Raw genomic sequence first — 11,686 nt, 5'->3', positions numbered from 1 at the left:
AAGTAGAACATCGGTAAAAAACGAAGTTGGTGTCAGTTTTGAGTAACTAGAGCAGCATTGTTTTGAAATGGGTATTTTCCCTCCCATTAATTCTCAATTTGAATGCCTGTACATCGTTAATTAATTGCGAAATGTTAGCGTAGGTTTTGAATAGAAACTAAAAGTTGAGTTTAGTACCACCCAGTACAACTTCAGGATTCCTCCCTCAAAATTCAGTACCATTCCCACTGTATAGGTAGCTGTCTCTAAAAATAGTAACCATTTCAAAAAGCAATAACCCAAATGAAAGATTGGGGGGGGGGTCTGATTAAACAAGGGCAAACATTTTCAAGCTGCTTACCTGAAAACATTTTTACAAAGTCATTGCCAGACATGTTCATAATTACATCGACCTTTCCAGGTGCCTCACCAATTCCTGCACTGCCACCTTTGTTCTTAAGATCAATGTACCATGTTCCTCCTTCTTCACCTAAAGCAAGAATAATAATCCATGTACAGGAGATAAATTAGTAGGATGTTTCTTTCATTTACAAGCTAAACCAGAGGTCTCCAACCTTGGCAATTTTAAGACTTGTGGACGTTGCTGGCTGAGGAATTCTGGGAGCTGAAGTCCACAAGTCTTAAAGTTGCCAAGGTTGGAGACCCGTGAACTAAGCAACTTCAATGTAACATTCAAATTGCAATTTTCACTGAAATACCTGTAAGAGAGGGGGAGGAGGGAGGGAGGGAGGGAGGGAGGGAGGGAGGGAGAGAGAGAGAGAGAGAGAGAGAGAGAGAGAGAGAGAGAGAGAGAGAGAGAGAGAGAGAGAGAGAGAGAGAGAGAGAGAGAGGGAGAGAGGGAGAGAGAGAGAGAGAGAACACACAACTAAAAGCCAATTGTATGTGTCCTACATCTGTTGGTAATGATTTCAATAGCTTTTAAATTACTTTCAACTCCATCTTTTGATATCCCTGTGCAATTTAGATTTGTATCCCGCTCTTCCTCTCAGTTTATACGTTTTTAAGCTACTTAGCATTATTGAAAAGAACTGGTGTCATATAAACTTTGATCCAAATTCAGGGCAGGTGCACATACATCAGTGGGGTCTAAGTAAGTTGTAAATTAGTCAAGGTCTATTGATTTCACCATACAGGTAGTCCTTATTGAAGAAGTGTGGGGAAAAACGAGGCTTGACAACTGAGGAACGTCCAACTCTAATTTATTAGGAATTGACAGCAAGAAGTCAAACAGGAGAGAAGCACTGTTCCTTAGCCTGACAGCTATTTATACGAAGAGCTGTCAGGCCAAGGATCCAATTAGAAACGCCGGTCAGCCCGCCTTCAGCCATGCCGCGCCTGATTGGCTAAGGCGCAGCATGGCTGTTGCTGGCTGGCAACAAGGGAATCCCCGATCGGAAACCAGGGAGGAAAGGAATGTAACACTCCTTCCCCCCTAGCGAGGACGCATGCGTAACAGTGGAGCATGCGTAGTCGCTGAGATAGGCTGGGCGGCGTCGGACACGCCCAGACCGCCTCAGAACAGGGCAGATCGTCGGAGGAGGAGGTGGTGTCCGTGGGAGCTCCTCCCTGGAGGGAGTGGAGCTCCGGGCGCCATCTTGAAGGCCTACCCCAGCCGGAGGAGGAGGTGGAGACTCAGGAGCAGGTAGGCAGGGCCGGGGTGGCGCGGCCGCTGGCGGGCTTGAGACAGGGAATTTTGAAATACAACTATGGAAAGGCTGGCCTGATTGAGGGAAGGCCAATGTCGGTTGCAATGGCGGAGCTGGTAGCCCAACGGGGGCTGGAACGATGGAGGGCTGTGGAAGGCGGAAGGCGCCTGGAACAGTCTCTGCCGAAACGTCCTGCGGTCTGGGCAACTGCCACGGCGGGGAAAACGGGTGCGGCGCCAACCCCAGGGCCTCGGGTGGAATTGGCGAGGCCGACCCTGCGGGGTTGTTGTGTGGATCCAAAGGTTCGCGACGCCTTAATTGATCCACGTGGCGGCGCCAGTCTGCACCGTCGGCGGTCCGGACCCTGTAAGAGCAGGGGCCGGTTACAAAAGTGACGGTGGCAGGCACCCACTTAAAATCCCCGGAGAAAGCCCTTGCCCATACTGGATCGCCCTCACGAAAGGAACGGGGAGGGGGCCCCAGGTTGCTCGGCTGTGCCTCAGAATAGGTTGGGTGCAACCTATCTAAGGTGGTCCGCAGGCGCCGGCCCATCAGCAGCTCAGCGGGGGTTTTTCCGGACAATGGACACGGGGTGGAATGCTGAACCAGGAGGTAAGCAGCCACCCTCGTGGGCCAGTCGCCCTTGTCCATTCGTCCAAGGGCGTCCTTGGCCGAGCGGACAGCGCGTTCCGCCCGGCCATTGCTGGCCGGATGATAGGGAGCGACGAGGGCATGCCGGATGCCTTGGGTGGCCAGGAAACCCGGGAACACGGTGGACGCAAACTGAGGACCATTGTCCGACACAACGACGTCCGGCAAGCCGTGGGTGGCAAACAGACGCATTAGTGCTCGGACAGTGGCCTCGGCTGTGGTGGAGGTCATGAGTATGAGCTCCACCCAGCGCGAGTAAGCGTCCACCACAACCAGGAAAACCTGGTCTCGGAAAGGCCCAGCGAAATCCAGGTGGAGGCGTGACCACGGGCCGCGGGGAATCTCCCACTCCCGCGGCGGGGCCGCCGGAGGCGCTGGACGGGAGACCTGGCAGGTCGAGCACCTGGCAACCCAGGTAGCTATCTCGTCGTCCAGACGGGGCCACCAGACATAGCTGCGCGCCAATGCCTTCATGCGCGCAATGCCAGGGTGGCCCTCATGGAGGCGAGACAGCACCTGGTCACGCAGTGTGGGTGGAATGATCACCCTGTCCCCCCACAGGAGGCACCCACTGTGAAGGGACAGCTCTAACTGCCTGGCCTTGTAGGGGCGGTGGCCGTCGGACACCGGCCCCCCAGGCCACCCCCGCAGAACCCAGGTCATCACCTGGGAGAGGGTGGGGTCGGCCAGAGACGCTGCCGCCACATCGCCCGCAGAGAGCAGCAAGGCGAGGTCTGCAATGGCCAAAACAGACAGGCAAGGCACTGTCTGAGGGTTTGAGACGGGCAAGGGGCAGCGGCTGAGGGCATCAGCATGCCCCAGCTGCTTGCCAGGGCGGTAGACCAGGGCATACGAGTATGCCGCTAGGAACTCCACCCAACGTGTCATTCGGGGAGACAGAATGGGAGGGGTCGGACGGTCACCGGCCAGAAGCCCAAGGAGCGGCTTGTGGTCAGCGTAGAGCGTGAAATGCCGTCCGTAGAGGTATTCGTGGAACTTTTTAACCCCGGACACGGCAGCCAGAGCCTCCTTGTCGATCTGGCTGTAATTTCTCTCCGCTGGAGAGAGTGTCCGGGAATAAAAAGCTATGGGGGCTTCCGAGCCGTTGGGGAGTACGTGGCTCAGGACAGCCCCCAAACCCACGGGGGAGGCGTCACACGCAAGAGTCAGGGGCATCCTGTCACTATATTGGACTAGGACTGCCTCTGACGTCAGCATGTCTTTGACAGCCGCGAACGCATGCGCTTCACGGCTGCCCCAGCGCCAGGCCGCCGATCGGTCGAGTAACCGATGCAGCGGCTCGGCTAGTGACGCCTTGTGCGGCAGAAATGGCGCGTAGAAATTTAAAAGCCCCAAGAACGACTGCAGCTCCGTCTTAGAGGCGGGGGTGGGGGCGTTCTTGATGGCTGCGACTTTCGCAGGGGTGGGGTGGATTCCGTGGGCGTCTATGGAGAAACCGAGGAAGTCCACTTTAGGCACAGCAAATGAGCATTTGCTGCGCTTTAATTTGAGACCCGCGCCCCTAAAACGGTCGAGGACCTTCCCCAGTACTTCGAGGAGTCCTGAGCGGCTGGATGCAGCGATCAGGACGTCGTCGAAATAGGGTACCACGCCAGGGAGCCCATGGAGCAATCGCTCCATGAGGCTCTGGAAGATCCCCGGGGCCACGGAAACGCCGAATTGGAGGCGGCAGCAACGGAAAGCCCCTCGGTGGGTGACGATAGTCTGCGCGGCCGCCGCTTCGTCATCCACCGGGAGCTGCTGGTAGGCCTGCGCCATATCCAGTTTCGCGAAAATACAGCCCTGCCCCAGGGAGTGGAGCAGGTGCTGTACTACAGGGACTGGATAGGGGTTTGCCTGAAGGGCCAAATTGATGGTGGATTTAAAATCGGCGCAGAGGCGTATGGAGCCGTCGGCCTTCACAGGGACCACTATAGGGGTCTCCCAACGTGAGTAGTCAACAGGCTCCAATACGCCCTGCGCCAGTAAGCGGTCAATCTCCTCATCAACTTTGGCCCTTAAGGCAAAAGGCACCCTGCGGGCCTTCAGCCTAATGGGAGCAACCTGGGGATCTAAATTAAGAGAGATGGGGTGCCCTTGTATAGTCCCAGCTGGCCGTCAAAGACGTCCGCGTAGGCGGAGATGACAGCAGCTACGTCAGGGGGCGTGTCTGAGATGGAGTGCACCCCCTGCACGGAGAGACCAAGGGCGGGGAACCAATCTAGCCCCAATAAAGCGGGGAGGGGCTTCTCAACCACTAGGATTGGCAGGCACCCCGAAAACCCCCCGTATTCAACCCTGACTGTATGGCAGCCCAGGGTTGGGATAAGTGACCCCTGATAGTCCCTTAAGGCCACGGGGCTAGCAGGCAGCTGGCGTTTAAGGACGCCGGGGCACAGTTTATGAAAGTCTGCCCAGGCAATTAAGGAGCGGGACGAGCCGGAGTCCACCTCCATTACGCAAGGCGCGCCCTCAATGAGGACTGACGCCTTGATTCTGTCCGCACCTGCGGAGGCCTGGTAGATCGCCTCAGCAGGGGCGGCTGCTGGGCCTGGCTCCACGGTGTAACAGCTGGCTTTCGAGTGCGGCTGGCGGCGGGGCTGCTGCTGCGGTCCGGCTGTCATCTGCTGGCCTGTGGCTCCCAGGGATGGTGGTGGTAGCACAGCTCGGCAAACTTGGGCCAGGTGCCCTTTTTTCGAACACCGGCGGCAGATGGATGCCCGGAATGGGCAGGCGGACCGGTCGTGGCTGCCACCGCAGCCAAGGCAGGCTGTCACAGTCTGGCGCGGAGGTCGCGGATTGCGGCGTCTTTGCAGTTCTGCCAGGCGAGCCACGAGTTCTTCCTCTTCCTCAGCCGGGCTCGGGATGGGCACCAGCTGATCAATGAGGCAGGTCTGCGCTGGGGAAGATTGAAACGGGTGGCGGTCCATCTCAGCGACGGATTGCTCCGACAACTCCGCCGCCCGTGCCTCAGCGACCGCCTCTGACAGGGTGATTTCTGGCCGAGCCAGGAGACGCCTCCTCAGCCAGCGGTCCCTGATGCCGCTTACGAATTGTTCCACCAGGTTGTCCTCCAAGTCTGGGAACTCGCAGGGTATGGCTGTGGTCCGCAAGGACTGGAGGAACTGGCTGACGTCTTCGTGCGGCTTCTGGACGCACTGACGGAAAGCGTACCGCCTGGTGATTTTCGATGGGGTCGGGGCGTAATGTCCCTTCAGCTTGGCCATCAGCGTGTCCCAGTCGAGGTCGTGGACTGGCACAGGGGCTGCCAACGCCCGGGCGGCGTTGAACATCGGGGTTCCGCAGCTACTGAGGAAGAAGCTGCACTTCTCCTCCATCGGAATACCCCGTTTTCCGTTGGCTCGAAGGAAGCACTCAAAGCGCTCCAAAAATCCCGTCCATCCCTCTCCATCGGTTCCGAAGGGAGCGAACGGGGGAAGCGAAGACATTTCGGCTTGAAGTTGTGCGGCTCGGGGAGCTAAACTCAAGCGGCTGTGTAAGAGGTCGGGTTCCGTCAGGGTCGTCGCCTCAGGAGAATCCCACCTTCGTCGCCAGTGAAGAAGTGTGGGGAAAAACGAGGCTCGACAACTGAGGAACGTCCAACTCTAATTTATTAGGAATTGACAGCAAGAAGTCAAACAGGAGAGAAGCACTGTTCCTTAGCCTGACAGCTATTTATACGAAGAGCTGTCAGGCCAAGGATCCAATTAGAAACGCCGGTCAGCCCGCCTTCAGCCATGCCGCGCCTGATTGGCTAAGGCGCAGCATGGCTGTTGCTGGCTGGCAACAAGGGAATCCCCGATCGGAAACCAGGGAGGAAAGGAATGTAACACTTATTTAACAACCGCTTTTTTAGCAACTGCTTCAACCCCTATGCATCCTTCTTGACCTGCACCTCTCTCCTGCATGATCTATCGAAATCACTTCCCCACATGGCCTACCAACCTACGCAGCACCACTTGCACACACCCATATACCCTCCAAAACCTGAGCAGCACTTCTTGTTTACCCCATTACACCCCAATTCCTAACCTACACATCACAACATCCTCTTGCTGCCTTCCCCACCTGATGGCTATCTACCTGCCTGTTGGCCTTGAACCTGATGGCTTCCTCTGACTTTCTCCTTGTTAGCTTACCGCAAGCAAAATAAATGGGGAAACTGGCAGGAAGTCAGAAGTCGTGCCTGCTCCCACAGCAATTTGTTGTGGTCTTTCTGTTTCCATATTCAATTAAGGAAATATCTCTGAAATGATCCAACAGGATACAGATTGTCTAGTGTCATGATGGCGAACCTATGGTATGCGTGCCACAGGTGGCATGCAGAGCCATTTGCTAGGGCATGTGAAGTGTTGCCCTATCAGCTCCACCACGTGCCAGCTGACTTCGGTCTTCTTTTTTGGTCATTTTTCACCCTCCGGAGGCTTCCCTGAAGGCTCCGGAGGGCGAAAAACGGCCCTACAGGCAACCTGGAAGTCACCTTTCCTGAACTTCTGGGTTGCCCTTAGGGCCATTTTTCGCCCACCAGAGGCTTTAGGGAAGCCTCCTGAAGACCTCCGGGGAGTGGGGAGGCTGTTTTCGCCCTCCCCAGGCTCCTAGAAAGCCTCTGGAGCCTGCGGAGGGCAAAAAACGGGTCCATAACAAGCCAAAAGGGGGGAGGTTCGCCTGCATATGTGCAGGGTGTGTGTGTGCCCGCATAGAATTATGGGTGTGGGCACACCCTCGCATGACCCCCCCACTACGCTTTTGGCACGCTATCCAAAAAATGGTTAGCCATCACTGTTCTAGTGGATTCCTAACTTCTTAGTTACATGAGGCTTTCTTCTTCTTCTTGTGGCATATCCATTATCAGACATTGGCGATCATGTTGGCGATCCTATTTTTATCAACAGCCACACAAAAATGTGCTGTTGAGTTTTGTCCAAATCAGTCCCTTAGATTTTGACGCCATTATGTTCTTTTTCTGCCTGGATCTCGTTTGCCATCAATCTTTCCTTGGAGGATTAAGTGAAGTATGCCATATTTTTCCGGGTATCGCATCACATATCCAAAATATTCTAAAATTTGCTTTTTTATGGTTTTGATGATTTCCCTTGGCTTTCCCAGGCAGCTTATCATCTCATTTCTGATTTTCTCAACCCAAGTTATACGTAACAGCCGCCTATAAATCTACATTTCAAATGTTTCTAGTCTCTTCAAGTGGCTTTCTGTCACATGAGGCCATCTAGTACAATGCAATGTCTTAAAATGTGTATAGAATCCTTACCGGATAATTCAAACTGATAAACTCCTTGAGTTGCCTTTACAATATCTTCATTTATCATTCCTTTTATAAGTTTAAATGTTTCTGCTACGGGCCCTGCTGGTTTATCATCAGCAAAGTGTACATGCAATTTGTCTCTATCAGGTCCTTCAGCCTTCGTTTTATCAGGACCTTCATTTTTCACAATATCTTGTTTTTTTCCTTCTTTGAAGGTTGGAGAAGCTCCTATAGGACCATCAGCAAGAAGTAAAATTAGCGTTTGGGTTTCAGTAAAGGATGATTTAAAATCTCGAGAGACCTATTCTTAATTCAGTCCGATTCTACCATTCTGTATTCAGGATTTCCTTCTCATTTTATTAAAAGTATTCTTAGAATTTCTGTTGAACAGAAAAAAAAGATCAACAGTTATAAAAACTATCCCACCAGAACAAGCTAAATTGAAGGGGAATAGTCTGATGATACAACATCGCTTGATAACAACTAATGCTTATGTTTATTTACAATTAGAATAAACAGATATAAAATTATGTCAGTTTTACTTAATCAACCAACTGAATGAGCCACAAAAATGCTTTGTCCTAAATTTATTAATTTATTTATTTGGTGTATGGTTACATTAGCCAGGAGACTACAAGGCTAATTCAGAGTAGTAGTTTGGCTGACTGCTAGCCTTGCTTTGTTCATGCCCGCACATCTTCCAAGGTGTGCCATAGGGTGGTGAGCTAGCGCTGCACCAGAAAGAAATACGAATGGCTTTCCTGCAGTGTCATCCAAGGCTCTTTCCCTCCACCAAAGCCATCTCACAAACAGGTGTCACAACTGGGAAGGTCCAGCGCCAGCAGGAGTCCAACCGTCTGCACAAAGTGCTGGCTCATCTCCCCATCAAAATGGTACCTATTTATCTACTCACATAGAACTGCTAGGTGGGCAGAAGCTGAGGCAAGTGACAGGAGCTCACCATGCCACCTACTGCTAGGACACGAGCCGCTGGAGCAAAGACTATCTCCATTGTCATTAATAACAATAGCACTTAGACTTATATAGCACTTCATAGTACTTTATAGTCCTCTCTAAGCAGTTCACCGCCAACAATTTGGGTCCTCATTTTACCGACGTCGGAAGGATGGAAGGCTGAGTCAACCTTGAGCCGGTGAGATTCGAACTACCGAACTACTGGTAATCGTGAGTCAGCAGAATTAGCCTGCAGTATTGCATTCTAGCCACTGCACCCTCATGCTTCTTGCCCTACATCATATTCTACAAACCAGACTAACACAATATCCTAATATAAAAACCAAACAAACTACATTATGGTTTATTGTGATTCGTGAATCCAGCCATTGGCTTGTATCAAAATGAATTTGTCCAATAACCAAAGTCTTGATAGAACCGATCCATTTTCCCAGTCTTGCAGATTTCACATGTTTCGCATTATTCCAGCATTCTTTCCAGAACTGATCTGGAGAAGAATGAAATGATGAGGGACAGCAGGAATCCTGCCCCCCCACCACTTCTCCTTCTTCAATCCTGGGCTAGCAAGTGATAGAGACAAAGTAGTTTCTTTACCTTGTGCTTCCATTTTCATTGCTATCGTATCAGGATCCACATCTAAAAAAAAATCTGGTATCAAAGGATAACCTAAAATGCAAATAGAAATAATAAGGTGTTTAAAAAAAAAAGATTTACCCTTCATATGATAATGTCAAACTATTATTGTGGCAAGTATTGGTGTTATTTAAAATAAACATACAAATGCAATCATACATGCATACACATATTTAAATATTTGCAAAGATCCATTTCAGAAACCAGAATGGGTCATGATTTCCAAATGTAAACATGCATATAGGCTATGGAACTCAATAGTGCATCAGAATTTTTTAACCAATTGTCTAGGATACAGAATATTTTTTTATTTTTTTTATTTTTTTCCTTTAATACAAACATTTCATCATTCACTAATCTGTGTGTCATCTGAGTACAATTTTTTTGTGTTATAATAGTTAAAACTTACCACCATATTCTTTATATATATATTATCTTAACATTAAAAATTAACATATAACATTTCTCTTCCTAATTTATTTAATGTTATAATACATTTTTTTCCATATTCATTTTCTAACAAATGATAAAATAACCCCCTATATTATAATAATCAGATTCTTCCTTTAATTGCTAGTGTTAATCTATTCATTTCTGCACATTCTAATATTTTCTTAATCATGTTTTCATCTGCAGCGATTTCTTCCACTTTCCAATTTTTCCAAAATAATCAAATATACATTTACTTTACTATATTTTCCTAGCAGGATACCCAACCAAAACAATTCAGGTTTTGAATCAATATGTTGCTACATCATCTTCTCCAACCACATTCGAATTTTTGCCCAGTATTATTTTGCTTCTACATATATCCACCACATATGATAATATGACCCCGGCATCTGGTGGCATTTCCAACATTTAGTTGATTTGTCTATTTAAACATTTTTGGCATTCTTTTAGATGACATATACCAGGGGTGGCGAACACGCGGCTCGGGAGCCGCATGCGGCTCCCGGCCAAAATAAATGAGGCTCTTTGCCTCTTATCATTATTTAGTATACTGTGGCTCGGATCGCGCGCTCCCTTTCGGAAGCTGGGGAGGTCCTTTGCAGGCAGCTAGAATGGGCCGCGCCTGCAAAGGACTTCCCCAGACTTGCTTTGAGGAGGACGGGGCGACTGAGGCTAGTTGTGAAGCCCCAAAGCCCCCACCGCCACCGGAAGAACTGCTGCCACCTCCTCCTCATCCTCCTCTAACAGGCAGCACTGCCGGATTTGCCGCCCGGCGCTGCGGCTGAGATGAAGCCACCAAAGCTCCAGCCGGCATCTCCGCGCGTGGCAGCAGCGCCTCCCCTCCGCTCGGATCAGCTGAGCTCAGTCAGCGCTGGGTTACCCCTGCCCCCTCCTCCTCCTCCGCCGTGCTTTTGAGGAGCCAGTAGGAAGGCGGGGGGGGGGAGCAGGGGGGAAAAAGCCTCATGGCTCCTCAAAAGCACGGAGGAGGGGGAGGGGGCAGAGGTAACCCAGCGCTGAGCTCAGGAGCAAATCTGGTGATTCTGTTGGAGGAGGAGGAGGAGGAAGTAGCAGCAGTTATTCTGGTGGCAACTCGTACTCGTCGGCATCTTCAGCAGAAGCCCTGCCCACAATGAAGAAAGCAAAGATGGAGCAGATCCACGCGGATGACGTCGCTGCAACATGACTGGAGGAGGAATTCTGGGAGTTGAAGTCCACAAGTGTTAAAGCTGTCAGGTTTGAAGACCCCTGGGGGTTTTTTTCCCTAAAGGGTTAGGGGTGCAAGGGTCTTGTAACTTGACAGCTTTAAGAGTTTCGTGCTTCAAATGCCAGAGTTTCTGAGCCAACATTTTGGTTGCTAAGCAGGAGCGTTGTTAAGTGATACTGATATTATATAACACTTTGAATTAAGCGGGTACCTTGAAGAAACATAACTTTGAGTTTCAAATAATACTGATTTCGTTGTTGTCTTAGGTGACATCTGTGAAAAAAATTCGGGTGCTCAGGCATGAAAATGTGCCGCTCAAACACTATACTTTTCTGTTCACATCGAAAAAAAATTAGACGGAACATTGCTTCCGGGTCTGTTTTGGCAGGTCACTGCGTGGTGTGGCTCTCTGACTCTCACAGTTTAAAATTTTGGCTCTTTTTGTCGAACTTGTTCGCCACCCCTGACATATGCCATCTATAAAACATTTTGTACAAATTCTCTTTGTATGCAGTTGCCATTGTTAGTTTATAATTTCTATCCGCAGGACGTAGAATTTCATGGGAAAGATGGAATCGTTTGGGGAAAACTTGCTAGGCATTGGCAATACAACTGCATTTACAGCCGTTTGCAGCATTCTGCAGTCACATATACATATTTTGCTGAAAATTGGCACTTTTGTGTTTCAGCAAAACTGTGCCATAGCGCAGGGGTCCCCAAACCCCTGCATCGCAGCCCATTACCCGACCATGGTCTGTTCGGAACCAGGCCTTGCGAGCAACATGCCAGCACACAAGCAGCTCATTTGCACAAGCGGAAGGCCGGTGCACATGTGCAGCTCCACTTGCAGTCGAGTTGCGTGCA

General features: G+C 50.5%; 1 protein-coding gene and 1 long non-coding RNA gene across 2 annotated transcripts in view; one reads left to right on the top strand and one right to left on the bottom strand.

Annotated features, from left to right (window-relative positions):
• The window catches only part of HSDL2 (hydroxysteroid dehydrogenase like 2), a 48,143-nt gene that overhangs the window by 2,801 nt on the left and 33,656 nt on the right, over positions 1–11,686 (bottom strand). Inside the window, exons 8-10 of the mRNA XM_081940913.1 lie at positions 9,127–9,198; positions 7,564–7,785; positions 341–469 (exon numbers count right to left, since the gene is read on the bottom strand). Coding sequence (XP_081797039.1) covers positions 341–469; positions 7,564–7,785; positions 9,127–9,198 — 423 coding nt within the window. The remainder of the gene's footprint in view (positions 1–340; positions 470–7,563; positions 7,786–9,126; positions 9,199–11,686) is intronic.
• Positions 1–11,686, top strand: part of LOC309386015 — a 35,831-nt gene that overhangs the window by 21,369 nt on the left and 2,776 nt on the right. The gene's annotated exons all lie outside the window — the stretch shown is intronic.

This window comes from Natrix helvetica (genome assembly GCF_964273705.1).
Source record: "Natrix helvetica genome assembly, chromosome: 2".
NCBI classification, from domain to species: domain Eukaryota; kingdom Metazoa; phylum Chordata; class Lepidosauria; order Squamata; family Natricidae; genus Natrix; species Natrix helvetica.
The sequence above is the reverse complement of the archived record's forward strand: the minus strand, read 5'-3'. Positions and strand labels throughout refer to the sequence as shown.